The 15,479-nt window shown below is 43.6% G+C and overlaps 1 protein-coding gene across 2 annotated transcripts in view; it reads left to right on the forward strand.

Annotated features, from left to right (window-relative positions):
• The window catches only part of slc24a3 (solute carrier family 24 member 3), a 498,180-nt gene extending 485,420 nt beyond the window's left edge, over window positions 1-12,760 (forward strand). For both annotated transcript variants that reach the window (XM_038805855.1, XM_038805865.1), the window contains 4 exons: window positions 611-725; window positions 3,875-3,987; window positions 5,679-5,744; window positions 10,466-12,760. In XM_038805855.1, coding sequence (XP_038661783.1) covers window positions 611-725; window positions 3,875-3,987; window positions 5,679-5,744; window positions 10,466-10,615 — 444 coding nt within the window. In that variant the 3' untranslated portion in view covers window positions 10,616-12,760. The remainder of the gene's footprint in view (window positions 1-610; window positions 726-3,874; window positions 3,988-5,678; window positions 5,745-10,465) is intronic.
• The last annotated feature ends 2,719 nt before the right edge of the window (window positions 12,761-15,479 follow it).

A 15,479-nucleotide genomic window follows, 5' to 3' on the forward strand; every position in this document is an offset into this window, starting at 1 on the left:
GGGAGTTCTTCCTGTAGCAGTATCAAGGATCCCCAGTCTAGGTTTAGTACAGGGTCGATCCAGAGAAGGGCCTTATCTTCAGTCTATTAACAGCTTAGAAGAGAAATCCTTGGTGAACAATGCATCTTTTTCTACATCACGTAACCTCATCCCACAGGTTAGTAGGAAACAGGTTATGGCAGCCTTGTGTTGTGGGGCCCTCATCCCATTTGGACCTGGATTAAGACTGATGGGTTAAGCGGCTGATGCCGCTCTTGCAACTGACATAAGGAAAAGACCATTCCCAACACTTTGGGCTGGATTTGACTCCTGGCCGCAGGAGTAAAGGGACTCGCTGCTAATCCAGTCCACACCCATTCTACGTTTTGTGCGTGCCAGTTGCGAGCTGTGAATCAGGCATTAAACAGCACAGCAACGCTTCTGCACAGCTATGTTGAAGATCTTAGCACAGCATTAATGCTAGTAGCTCAGGAGCTTGGAAAGGAGACTGAGAGTCTTGAATGCGGAAGCACTCAAAATGCTCGTCAGTGGTTATCTTAGTATGAAAGCCAAAAAATCAAGGCTTCCAGAATGCTGAGTTCGGTTACTAAGAGTAATGTGCTGTTTCTAGGTCACAATAATTGGGTACACACTAGGAATTCCTGATGTTATAATGGGAATCACCTTCCTGGCAGCTGGGACAAGCGTACCGGATTGCATGGCCAGCCTTATAGTTGCCCGGCAAGGTAAGCAGAGAACAACTATCAGCATTGAGAATAATGTATTGTTTTTTTAAAAAAAGAGAATAATGTATTGTTGAAAAAATACAATAATGTATTTCCGCCTGTTTTGAATTTCAAACAACTGCTTGGCAGTTAACTGTTCTCTGCTGCACTCTCCATGGCAATGCCTCTACCTGTCAAGAATCCATTTGCCAATCAAGCACTCTCTTCTCATGCAATGCAAATTGTTGTTCCCTTTCCTGTTGGTATATTTTGCATAGCCATCCTGATGAGTGCAAGACAAAAAGCTTTGATAACATTATTTTTCAACAATATTCAAGTTCTGTACTATCAAATGACTATTTAGTATACCCGGGAGTAATGTACAGGATGTCTTGCCAATTGGGACAGGATTTAAATGCTTAGGCCTGAATTCAGTTTGTGGTTCAGTAAGTCTGCTTATCTTATATGTAATTTTGTACAAATGCACAGTATACTCTCCATCCACATATCCACAGACAGTCCTTTTCGTGCCTGTAAAACTAAGAAATGTCAAGAATGGCGAATGGAATGCTTCCAACACCCATAGCCAGCCCCAAGCTCGATCAGACTAGGCATGGTATGGTTACGGGTCTGATGCAAACTAAAACTCCTTATTTTCCATCTCGACAAACCCAATAACCCTCACCACTCAAAAGACAGCCTACTGCTGCACTGAATTATTGACAGACAGCTAATAATCGTAGCATTCGGGCCAACAAAACTATCTATGTGTTTATATCTGTTGCTCACTTCTCTATCAATCCTCTACCCAGAGGTTTGAACGAAGAGTAGATGTTGAAGCTCCTGTTGCTGGATCGTTCGAAATCAAGATCCAACTGTCATCACAAGCCAAGATCTTAGAATCCCTACAGTACAGAAGGAGGTCACTCAGCCCATCGAGTCTGCACTAACCCCCCCGAAAAAATTCCCTATGTAGGCCCTGCTCACACCCGCCCAATCTTTGGGCACGAAGGGGCAATTTATCATGGCCAATCCACCTAACCTGCACACATCGTTGGACTGTGGGAGGAAACCGGAGCACCAAAGGAAACCCACACAGACACGGGAAGAACGTGCAAACTCCACACAGAGAGTCACCTGAAGTTGGAATTGACCCAGATCCCTGCTATTGTGAGGCACCAGTGCTAGCCACTGTGCCACAATGCCGCTCACATACATGATTATTAAGGCATTGTTGACTCAAACTTCAGGCTGGTGATATACACCTAAAGGATCCACTGAGATAGAAAGGTGAAACAAAAAGATATTGGACAGCCAAGAGTAAATGAGAAAGCGTTGCAGCAGCAGATTTAAATGTAACCCAAACAAATTGCTCCAACAATACAACATTTACCCCCGTCGATGTGTGGTGTTACCTCTTCAAAAGCCATCCCCACCAATAGGCACCGCCATCATCTCTCTGGATACCCTGAAGTAGTCTTCATGGCATCCATCTTCTACTTTTTCTTGGCAACACAATCACTTTTTTTTTTACCTTTTTCTGTACAACTGTATTCAAACTCAGCTGTCTTCTATGCAAAGTTTGTACATTTTTACGGGAGCAAAGCATTTTGAGCGAGTCAGTGAATATGCTTTCAAAGAACCACAACAGGCTAACCTAGAAGCTACACGTATATTAACTTCATTACATGAGAGTAACCAGAAGGTAATTACTTTGCTGAATGAATACTTCTTACAGATTTTGTTTTAGCCAGAGAAGGCGCCAACAATAAAGATCATTCAAAAGCAATTTGCATTTTTTATAGCACCTAAAACATGTGTTTTTTTTAAATATCAGAAGACACAGCAGTATTATCAGACAAAAATCACCACGAGTCCAAAGCAGATGAAGTTGGCAGGGTCCACTGAAAGTTCAGTCAAGGAGGGTTTTAACGGGGGCTCTTAAGGAGAGAGGCAATGAATAAGTAGAGAATTAGGGGCTGGTTTAGCTCACTTGGCTAAATCGCTGGCTTTTAAAGCAGACCAAAGCAGGCCAGCAGCACGGTTCAATTCCCGTACCAGCCTCCCCGGACAGGTGCCGGAATGTAGCGACTAGGGACTTTTCACAGTAACTTCATTTGAAGCCTACTGGTGACAATAAGCGATTTTCATTTTTCAATTAGGCTCAAGATGGCTGAAGGCACAGCTGCCAAGGGTAAGATGAAATTGAGTAAGGGGATGGGCAAGAGGCCAGAGTTGAAGAGTCACAGAGAGTTGGAGAAAGTTACAGACCCATGGAGGTGTGAGGCCAGGAAGGAAATTAAACGGGGGAATGAGAATTTCAAATTTGAAACAGGAACCAGTGTGCGTCACTGAGCACAAAGGTGATAAGAGCACGAATTAGGTACAGGATGGGCTAGATGAGCCAAAGTATATGAGGACAGCCAGGAATAGTCAAGTCCTGAGGTGACGGAAGCATGGATGAGAGTTTCGTCAGTGGACAGACTGAGTCAGGAGACTGGCAACGTTGAAGTAGGCAGTCTTTGTGATGATGAGGACATGCAGTCAAAGTTCAGCTTGGGATCAATAGAATACTGAGGATGCAAACTGCCTGATTCAGCCTGAGACAATGGACAAGCTGATGGTCACAATTAGGGCAGCGGTACAGAGTTGTGGTTAAAAAAAACCTCAAAGAATGATGGCTTCATTCTCTGGAGGAAGTTCGTGCTTACCCAGGGATGAATGTTCAACACCTATTTGGAAAACACAGAGGCAGTAATGGGATAGAAAAGACCGTACACATTGAGCGGGATGTCCAGGAGTCTATGGCTGAAATACCTGTTGTTCCTACTGCACTTAATGATCTGGAAGTGCAGGCTCACCACTAAATAGCTAAGTTTGTACAAGATGAAAGATTGTGGACTTATAGGAGATGGTCAGAATCTTTTAAAGGAAACACAATTCTGGATAATTTAATGGCAAATCATGTTCAGTAGAAAGAAATGCACACTAAGTAAACATCAAAGGTATTTGTCCTCTGTCCAAGGGATGGAACTTGGCAAGGAGAAAGTGAAAGAAACATTGGAAGTGTTTGCTGACTCATCGCTCAACATGTCCAAGAAGTATGAGGTAACAGCAAAAACAATTGAGTAAGGTGTTGGGTAACAAATAACCTCTTCTGATATTCACAGGCATGGGAGATATGGCAGTATCTAATTCTATAGGAAGCAATGTCTTTGACATCTTGATTGGACTTGGCCTACCCTGGACAATAAAAACAATTGCGGTGAATTACGGATCATATGTAAGTCTTAATTATTGTGCTAAGTTGTTGTGTATTTAAAAAGTTATAGAACTGACATATTTGCAAAGTGCCACGCCCCAGGTCTTCACTTATTTAGCCTCAGTTTATTCATCATGCAGTTTTTAAAAAATGATGTACAATGCTCACCCCAAAACAGGCAATTTTTTTCTTCGACTCTGAGACTGGGGTTGTTCACCGGTGCTTAGCCTGCCATTCTCCTCCCTTCCCAACTCATAATCCCTGTTGATTTCCAAGGGCAGTCAGGGATGGGTCTTGTCAGCGATCCTCCTATCCCATGAGAGAGAGAAAAATGAATTCCTGCTTCACTTCACCCATCATTTTCTGCTCATCCCAAACATACACGGTCTCATTTTGGTAAAGAGCCTGTCACATCTTACTCCCAGCCTCCCGCATAACACCTTCACAAAAGAACGCTGCCAAAGTTCCACTAGCCCGCCAAGTAAGCCCCACCCAATCGTTTAGCTCTTCCTCCACCATTAATGATTTGTGGTTTTTCAATGGTGATGAATATTCAACAACCCCAAATTATTAAAGGCGAGAGAACAAAAGAAAATCAAGCCACTTCACAATACAAATCCATTCAGTGGCCCTTATTGATTTATGTTACAGTGCTTGCATTTGGAGGCAGTGTTTGAAGATAGTACATTCCCCCTCATCCTCCCCCAGAGACCGAGAATATGACTTTGCAAGTGTTTGGGCAAGATAAATGGCCCCAAAAACCAGGGCTTGCCACTCAACACTGATTTACTCTGCAGACTAGCTGAGTTACGGACCAGCAATTCACTTGCACAGTCCTTCCCTCAATATCTGAGCAAGCCTTAGGCCAGAGCTGCATAACGTTATGGGCCAAACTTGAAAGGACCTGCAGTGCCCCCACAACATCAGAACCATCAAAGAATGAGCCGGGCAAACACGGGCTATTCATCGGCAATGCAAAAGGGGCATCATACTTACTGCCGAAGGTCTACATCTTGAATGTTACAATATTGAGATAGTCCCTGCAAGTGGGATGGCCAGCAATTGCCAGTTGCCTGTTTTTGTCCAGGATGTTCTTTCATTATCAAAGTCATAAATGCAAATAACTATAAGGCAAAAAAGGGTTTATATAATGCCAAAGCCGAGAGTGCCCCCGACTACAGGAACTGGTTTATAAGGAGAGAGATGCAGCAAAGTTGATTGTCCCTTCCAATTCACTGCTGCTCATTACCAGTGACTTTCGGACAAGACAGTCTGATGCTCTGTTGTAACCTGTGCACCAATGTCAATTGGCACACCGACACTTGCTGCCAAAGCACACTCATGAAGACTATGCATCTGAGCCAGATAACCAGGCACTACCAGGCCTTGAGTAACTGGCAGTCACTGGTGTGGATTTTCCAAGGCCCCGCACAAGGGAAGATACTGTGTACGGTAAGACGGAGCCAATCGTGGGCAATTGTTTCTGTGATTTTCTGGTCACATGCTTACAAGGAGTTGCGATAGTGGACCAATTATCGTCGAGTTAATGGTGGGGGGGGAAGCAGTGAGGAAGGAAACAATTTGTTTAGCTGGTGAGCTTGAGACTAAAGTGTAATTTTTACATCGAACTCTTATCAGCAGAACAAAGTCTCATTTGAGCACCATGACATTTTCTGTCAGGAACGTAAAATATTTTCTTTTTCTTTCTTTAGTTAGCGTTGAACAGTCGGGGGCTCATATATTCGGTGGGATTACTGCTAGCTTCTGTTTTCGTAACAGTAAGTATTGACTGCATTGTATTTGCACCAGGTCCTTGCCAGTGTGTTCTGAGATTGATGCCATTGCTGAGTCCGTGCTGAACTGTAACTGGTGTCTATATAATGATGATGCTATAACTCACTCCGTGGCTGCGTGCTCGGATGTCATAACGTCTGGTTTGCTTGATTTTCATTAAGAGACAATTTAATTCTGAATTTCCTGAAGCTTTCTCTCCTCTTGTCCTGTTTGTTTTTCCACAAACTTTTCTGCCCTCGGAAATTCTTTTAATTTTACCCATTTTTTACATTCCCTTCATGCGTCTCTCGTCCACATTATCTGCTTTCCTTCCTTCTCGCAGACTTGCACGTTCGCACTCAAAGTTCCTTCAGCTAAACCAAAGAAACAGGTGGAATTTTCCGATCCCGCCCGCCCTGAGACCGGAAATTCCTGCCCGAGGTCAGCAAACGTTTCCATGTTCCGTCAAATTTTCCGCCCCGCCCGCGACGATTCGTGCGGCAGAGGGGACGGGAGGATTTACCCGACTATTTCGACCAGTCTGTCCAACTTGAGTCAAAATCGTCATCATAGGTTTGGAAATAAATCCATCCAAATGCATACCAGAAATTCAAATTAGCCGGTGAACTATATGCATTCTTCCTCATCGACTTTCTGGTGTGCGAGTGGTTTGCAAACTGGCATTTGCTGGAGATAATTCTGTCTCAATGTTATCTCGCGAGCAGGAGTAGGAACCCCTTTCTGTGCTGATGATCCCAGCTACTATCCAGACTCAGCACTATCTTCCACTGGGGCCCAGAAGAACAAAAGGAATTTGACAATATTAATCCCCAAATTTTGTCTGCCTCCTACAGCATTTTAGTGGGATTTTGTTTCAGTGAAAGGGTGTCCACGTCGAGTATATTTTCCTTAGAAGTAACGCTGCTGAGGTTTCTCCGTGATAAACATTTGGCAGCTTATCGGCACTGTAAGGTTTAAACCAATGTGACCTTCTTTGTCTCATGTGTGAAACCCGAAACTAAAATCAACAGACATTTCAGTCATCTTAACCTCGTGCTACTTAAAATTATTGACATTGATTCTGACTTAAATTAATATTCTTGTCCTTAAAATCTGTAATCGTCCTTCAGCTGAGCAGTCAGACATGACCCCACTGGAGGCCACCAAAAACATTTGGAAAAGTACCAATAATTCTCCTGAGGTCAAAATTGCTTTGAGATTTGGGTTTATTTTTACATGTACCAAGGTGCAGTGAAAAGTATTGTCCAGGCAGATCGTTCCATACATGAAAGAAACATAAGACATACATAAATACACAATGTAAATACACAGACATCAAGTGAAGTATTAGAGCACTACTCCCTGGAGATGATGTGTGGAGGGATCCATAAGAGGGTCATTCAGGAGTCTGGTAACAGCAGGGAAGGAGCTGTTTTTGAACCTGTTAGTGTATGTTCTCAGACTTTTTTTTTAAATATTTTTTTATTCTCCTTTTTCACATTTTCTCCCAAATTGACACCCAACAATAAACAATAATCAGTAACAAATATGTCAATCCCAATATCAATAACAGCGATCCCACCAAACCCCAAACATTAGCCCCATGTTCACATAAACAAATGACAAAAAGGAATCAGGAATCACCCATAGTCACCATTAACACATTCCACCACCCCACCCCCCCAACTAATGTTTGATGTTATCCATTTCTTGAAAGTGCATGATGAATAATGCCCATGAATTGTAGAACCCCTCCGTCCTTCCCCTCAGTTCAAACTTAACCGTCTCAAGAGTCAAGAATTCCAGCAGGTCCCCCCGCCACACCAGGGCACAGGGTGGAGAGGTTATTCTCCAACCCATCAGGATCCGCCTTTGGGTGATCAACGAGACGAAGGCTACAACATCTGCCTCCGCACCCGTTTCCAACCCTGGCTGGTCCGACACCCCGAATATGGCCTCCTGGGGCCCAGGTCCAGTTTCACGTGCACCACTTTAGAAATTACCCTAAAAACCTCTTTCCAGTAATCCTCCAGGTTTGGACAGGACCAAAACATATGAACGTGATTAGCGCCCCACCCCCCGCAACGTTCACACACATCTTCCACTCTCTCAAAGAATCGGCTCATCCTCGCCCTCCTGAGGTGCGCTCTGTCTACCACCTTCAGCTGTATCAGTCCCAACCTCGCACACGAGGTGGAGGCATTCACTCTCCGGAGCACCTCACACCAGAACCCCTCCTCCATTTCCTCTCCCAACTCTTCCTCCCACCTTGCTTTGATCGCTTCCAGTGGTGCCTTGTCCTCTTCCAAAATAGCTCTGTACACCGCTGACACTACCCCCTTCTCCAGTCCCCCTGTCGTCAGCACCTCCTCCAGCAATGTGGAGGCCAGCTGTCCCCGGGAAGCTCTGTAACTCCTTCCTGGCAAAATCTCGAACCTGCATGTATCTAAACATTTCCCCCTGCTCCAGCCCATACTTCGCTTCCAGCTCCTTCAATCCTGCAAACCGACCCCCAAGAAGCAAATCACGTGTGCTCAGACTTTTGTATCTCCTGCCCGATGGACGGTTGGAAGAGAGAATAAACGAGGTGTGAGGGGTCTTTGATTATGCTGCCTGCTTTCCCAAGGCAGCGGGAGGTGTAGACAGAGTCAATGGATGGGAGGCAGGTTCAAATAATGGACTGGGCTGTGTTCACGACTCTCTGTAGTTTCTTACGGTCTTGGGCCAAGCAGTTGCCATATCAAGCTGTGATGCAGCCAGATAGGATGCTTTCTATGGTGCATCTGTAAAAAATGGTAAGAGTCAATGTGTTTCCTGAGGGAGTATAGGCGCTGTTGTGCTTTCTCGGTCGTAGCATTGGCTTGGGTGAACCAGGACAGATTTTTGGTGATGAGCTCACTTAGAAATTTGAAGCTATCAACTATCTCCACCTCGTCCCCATTAATGCAGACAGGGGTGTGTACGATACTTTGCTTTCTGAAATCAATGACCAGCTCTTTAGTTTTGCTGACATTGAGGGAGAGATTGGTGTCTTTGAACCACTCTACTAGGTTCTCAATCTCCCTCCTGTACTCTGACTCATCTGTGATAGTTCATTTTAAAATCTGTCCTTCCAAAATTACAAGATGGCAAGCTTATTCCTTCATTCTTCCTATGAAGGTCTGCCTGTCTGATTTTAAGCGATTAATGATATCTTAGCAGCCAACCTTCATTTCTGTGTTGGCACCATTGTTGGTGCATGTATGTATACTTTCAGTTTGCTAAGTTGCCACCATCAGGCAGACTACTCCAGCCATGTACAGCTGGTTCAGGCTGTCTTCTGCTAAGTGCTACTACTCAGTAGAATGATGATCATCTCACTATAGCTTTGAGTGGTCTGTTGTTCCCATGTTTCATTATTTAGGTTCAGGCTCAGCTCTGACATGCTTCGCGCACCCCCCCCCCCCCCCCCCCCCCCCCCCCCCCACCCCCAACTCCCTGCTCCTCCCTCAGTTAAGCAACTCACTGACGTTTTCTCTCTCGGGCCCAACAGTCCCATTCAGACAAACTGCCATTTGGGAAGGCTCAATATGAAGCCGCACTAGCAGGCTGTCTTTCTGTTAGAAGGGACCACATTAAAATTCAGCATCGTCCGATGAGGAACAAAGCAAATGAGGGTGACCAATTCCAAATGAATATGAAGCAAATGTAATATCCTGCTGAACTCTCAATGCACAAAAACCTTAACGTGATTTACATTACTGGAGCTTCTGAAATTTAATAAGCAAGGAAAACAACATGCATTTATTGTCTCCGAAAGTGAGAGGATTTTTTTTATTGTCGCTGGCTTAACAGAGAGACATAATCCTAAAATTCGCACTGAGCAATTCAAGCACGCAATTGGAACACACTCCTCCACACAGGCAGAGAAGTGGAGTTGAGGTCACAGATCATCCATGGTGGGGGTGGCGGAGTGATTAGCACTGCTGCCTCACGGCGCCGAGGACCTGGGTTTGATCCCGACCCCAGGTCACTGTCCATGTGGAGGTTTCAAATTCTCCCCGTGTCCATGTGGATCTCATCCCTATAACCCAGAGACGTGCAGGGTAGGTGGATTGGCCACGCTAAATTGTCCCTTAATTGGAAAAAAGTTTTTTTAAAAGATCATCCATGGCAAAAAGACCTCCTATTTAATTTGCGTGTAAGGCTGGAACTCTCTGTCCCTAAAGTTTGTGGATGTTGGGGACAAATGGAACTTTTGAGACTGAGATCAATAGATTTTTGTGAGGTTAAGGGGATAGAGGATAGGTGGGAGAATGGAGTTGCAGAGCAGGTCAGCCATGATTGAATTGAATGCAGAGTAAGACAAAGGAGGCTACATGTCTGCACCCTGCTCTTCATGTTCCTATGGTGCTATCATCTAGTTTGTGTTTATGAGCCCAAATAAAGATACTAATTAATCATTAGAGAAATGTGAGGTGCCGAAGATGGTTTTTGAAAAAACCCTAAAATGTGTTAGCTTCTGGCTGCTGTTGAGTAGAGTCAAGAGTTCTGCTCCTTTCCCAAAAACCTTTATTTTCCTTGAACTTTGCAAAACTCTATCACCACCGCAAGTGCCACCTGCAACCCCTTTACGTATCAGTGTCAATTATTGGGTACTTAACATCAATTTGACATGTAATAGGAATATCTCGGAACCCATTCCTAACAAAATGTGTTGTTGGTGCTTTTGTTGTTTTCTCCATAGGTAGTTGGTGTTCATTTGAACAAATGGAAGCTCGATAAGAAGCTTGGCTGTGTGTCCCTGTTCCTCTACGCTGTTTTCTTGTGTTTCTCCATTTTGACGGAGTTCAACGTTTTCACGTTTGTCAACCTTCCCATGTGCCGGGAACACTGATGTACAATGAAGATGACCTGGGAGTAAGCACCTTGGTATCAGTGCAATACAGAAACAATAGAAAGAGCTGAAGTCCCATGGCTTATCGTTGGTTACATGGAGCTGCTCTTACTGAGAACTTGGTACAAGACATATTTTTGAGAGAAAAAAAATCACCTGTATTGATGTGAACGTATTTTTAATGTATTTATGTGGAGTCATGATAGAGACACATACAAACACACACACATACACACACAGACAAAACTATCTGATTTCATTGGCTGCTAATTGACGTAAGGCTGGAACATGTACCTGCCACGTTTGTATATTCTCAGTTATATCAGAAAGAAATATTTTGCCCTGAGACAGGTGAATGGGATTGAAAGAGGTTGAGTGGTAATTGCTATCGAAGCGAACAAGATGTGTCTGGAAGCAAGGGATTTTATCGTCCTGTGATTTTTATCCGTCACTTTTCCCCCTCTCCATCCCCGTTCTCCGTCCCCTTTGTCCTTCCCTCCCACGGAGAGCTTGAATACCAAGAATGTACATATCGACGAGAGTCACCTTATCTTTATGCTCACCAGCTGTTCCTACTGCTGAAAGGAAAGTGGAATTTAAGCTCTGAGCCACAGGCTTTGTGCAGAGTCTGAGATGTGAAATTTGAAATCTTTAACAGTCACTGCAGTTTGTACCCAGATACTACTCCCTCCTGACCAGACTAATTTTTCCAGGAGGTATATTTGCACGAAACTGTTTTATTTTGTTGTTGGAACAGTTGCATAGTCAATGGTACATGTGTGTATATTGATGGTATAAAAATGTATATATTGGGAATTTTTTTTCTTTTTGAAAAGGTAGAATATATAAGATATTATTATTATTATCACGGTTTTGCCCTGCTGCACGGTTTTAGATTTGGAAATAACGATGAAGGTACAAATGGTGCAGCTGAAGAAGCAAAGTTGCTCAAGTTTTTGTCTGTACAGGTAGTTTTAAGAATAAAGCATGTTTAATTTATATATTTATAAAAAACAGCACAGGAGGCCACTTTGCAGTTTCACAGCACATTTTTACAGGAATCTTTGAAAGCGCCGTGCACGCCTGCATGCTTGACCCCCCCTGGTCTTAGTATATTGTCTTCTTCAGCTTATTTTCCACTTCCTACAGCGAAGAAATGACCATGAGGAAGACTGTTGTCTTTAACTGTTGCTGTAGTAAATAAATTTGTAGATGAATTTGCTACAAAATGGCTCCACCAAACTGATTGTAGTTAGTTGTCTTGCTCTAGATATAACTGGTTCCTTCGTTTTTTTAAAGCGATGATATAATGATACCACTGAATGCCCAAGTTATGATCAGAGGGGTGAATTGTTTTACAATGCATCACACCTCATCAAAGTTTACAAGCGAACACCTACTGCTACAGGACAGTGTTAAATTATATTTTCAATAAGAACGTGATTTTTCTTTTGCTCTTGAGGATACAATACATGAGAAATTGAATGCACTTCAGACTTTTCATAGACATTAAGCTTGACAGTTGGATTGCCAGCAGTGAGTTTAATATCTGTGGATTACTCACCAGCTACATGGACTGCAGTATTATTGCTCAGTCCGATTCTCGTTGTGTTGTGATTTCAGTAAATATCTTTACAGTGTTAATATCTGTATTTCTCCATCACTATCACTTTCTCTCTCACTCCATCATCAATCCTCAAATCAGAATTTGAAGAATAAGTTTGTTTAATCTTCCTGCAACTCCACTCTCCCCTCCACCCCCCAGCCATACCACAATCTGCTCCCAGCGTAGGATCTCTTTAGAAAAGGGAAGTCTTGTATTGTTAACTTGCCAGGAGATCAAGATGACCAAACTGTTGAACATGGGGGCTTGTTCATATTGTGGCTGGCGACATTAAAGGCTTAATGCTCCATTACTTCTGTCAATTTGTTTAATTATTTACATCTATCAACCATCATCATCTAACTGTTGCTGTTGATTTCCTTCCAAATCCACCTTAAGAATAATGTCTGCCACTTTATAATCTTGTCGCCCTTTGTTAGTTAACTAAAACCAAGAACTTCAGCCCTGAATGTTTGGCTGGCGTAAAGTTTAGTGGCAACCTTTTTTTTTCTTTGCAAAATAAATCAACACAATGTAATCACCTTTTCGAAGTGTTGTATGATCTATTTGGATAATTTTCAATGAAATGGGAACAATAGCATTGTTTTTCATGGAGGTTACACTTGTTGATCAGCCTATCCATCACTTTGAGTTGATTAAGGTTTCAATTCCACCAGTAAACTCATTAAACACGGTGATCTCTTTGTGCGAAAAGGACCTGAGGGAATGTGGGCCTTTAGGAAGGTTTGGAGTATTCTGTAAAAGGAAAGCCCATGTGGAACAGCCAATGGCTTATCTTAACGTGAATGGCCAGCAATTTGTCCCAGTACTGTATTGAAAAGAACACTGGCATCAATGCTGCTTCAATATTGCAGTGAAGTGATACAGTTCTATTCCACTGCAAACAAAACTTTAGAAAAATAATAAAAATGTAGTCTTGGCCATAAAATTAGCATTTTCATATCATTACGAGTTGTGAATGTTAGAGTCAGATTCTGTGCACTGAGCAATATTCAGTTTTTGGGAGCATTATACAACTTAGTTTTGGAGTCCTGTGTGCCATATTGTAACTGCCCTTCTGGTGGCAGACAAGAGTAGCCTTCTGGCCAGTGTCTGATTTTCTGCCATTGGGCCTTTGCTTTAAGGCCCAGTGAGAATTCACTGGCTGCAATGACTGAGCACCCAATTGTTGGCGTAGTTTCTGTGGAAAATATTCTGCTTCTGTATGGTTCTGAATGCAGTTCCCCTCTTTGATCAATTGCAGTAGCTTTTTTTTTAAATGTCCATTCATAAGCCAAGAATTTACAAAAAAATACTGTTGACTAATTTCAAGTAAGTCACCAATGAAATATTGCATGATGTGAATTTGACTTGGGATTCAGCTTCTGTGAAATCCTAATGCTCTCTGTGATGAGATCTCTGTCATATGTGTCTGACGAAAACCTTCCTTCAAGATTACGTTAGTGTATTCGTTTGTTCCATACCTCCCTCCAAAGCATAAACATATAACACTCGTGCACTCATTTAATTCAGCCAATTTCCCTACAGCACTGAGAATTCCACTACTCTCTATTAGAATTCCATTACTCTCTGTAATGTTAATTTTGAATCAAGTTTATGCCCAGAAATAAACTTGGGTGATTGCTGTCACTCATGGAACTCCTATCTCCAATGAGATCCTAACTATCGAAAACTTTGCACACAGGAGGAAATCAGAGACATAGGCCATTATTTTGCAGAGTCACAGTGGCTGTACAAATAGTGTGCAGCACCCAGGTGGAATTGATATTTGTTAACATTTCCCAAGGGTTGTTTTCACAGCTGAGGTCATTATGAATGCTTCGCTGAATTTCAAAAGCTACAAAAGCACATATCCCAGCAGGCAAGTGTTGAATTCGCATTTTGATTGACAGTTATAAAGAAGCTATTAAAGGATTAGCTGTCTTTGATGTGGTTACTGAATAGAACTTTGTTTTTCAGAACAGATATATCATTTGAGTCTATTTAACAGTTTTGAATGGGTTTTATGAATGAGGGTTTTTTTTTTGGATCAAGTAGTTGATTGAGAGTTCTATTATTCTTTCTGCATCTCCACATGGCTCTTGAGGTTTGCCCATGATGGATAGTGGGTGAATGGCTATGAAGGTGTCATGGGGTTTTGAGGTGGCATGTAGGGGAATGAGGACGCATGGGGAGTAGGTGGGAGCATGGGTTGGCTTGGAGTCATGGAGTGGTTGGGGGGGGGGGGGGGAGGGGGAGGGGAGGGAAATGAGGCCCAGGAGGCCTAACATTTCTAAAACAACTAGACTAAGTACCGGAGAATCAAAATGGTCCTTCTAACCCCCCACCAACCGACCCACCTGCCCAAACAGCTACCTTTAATCTGCTTCTGAGGTCAGCGGGGCCCGATTTGATCCAGCCTTTAAACCCATGCAGATCTGGTGTGCCAGAAAATTTCCCGACTCAAGCAACTCACTTCAGTCGCAAATTCCGGAGCCCATAAACCCAGATCTTGCCACTCCATGTCCTACCCTGTTGGCTCAGCAATTCTAGTACCATACCATTTTCCACACCACCTGCCGACATGGGCAGGCAAATTGTACAGTAAACACCATTGGCATATAATTAACAGGCCTGACCTGACAATTTCCGAGCCCTGGCAATGCTCTGCCTCCGCCAGGAAGAATTACCAATGGCGAGATTCAATTGTGGTATTTAAAATCGAGAAACAGGCGCCATGGCTGCTAAGGGAGAGAGAGGAGGTACAAAAAGTGTTCAACATCACTATAGTGTGCTGATAGTTGTGCCCCTGGCCGGGGGGCTTCTGCCAGGGTCAGGGGGAGTGGGCCGTGTGGTCAGGGTGGACGGGCATGGACCACCATTGCCGCAGCCATGTGGCTGTGCATGCCACTTATTGCCCACTGTGAACTTAGCACCACTAGTCAAATGGGTGCCTCCCCAGGCCCCCCGCCCCCCCCAAATACCTCTGGCCGCAGCTGACCCATCAACGGGATGGGCATGTCCAGCGCGACCAGAGCCATCTTCTTGGCTGGGATGAGGGTGTGTGGGAGGTGGAGTGCTAATATGCAACTCCTGCTGGTCAGGCCCTTGAGTGCCAATCTCAACCCCGGAGAATCATACGCCAGCGTTTGTTAGAATTGCACTAGTTCTAGCCCGGTGCTAGCCCATTAGGACATTCAGAATTGCTCCAGGGCTGGTGCCACTTTTGGGGCCGTAGATCTCACGCGATTCAGTCCCGGC

The sequence above is a fragment of the Scyliorhinus canicula genome, chromosome 1 (genome assembly GCF_902713615.1).
Source record: "Scyliorhinus canicula chromosome 1, sScyCan1.1, whole genome shotgun sequence".
Taxonomy (NCBI): Eukaryota; Metazoa; Chordata; class Chondrichthyes; order Carcharhiniformes; family Scyliorhinidae; genus Scyliorhinus; species Scyliorhinus canicula.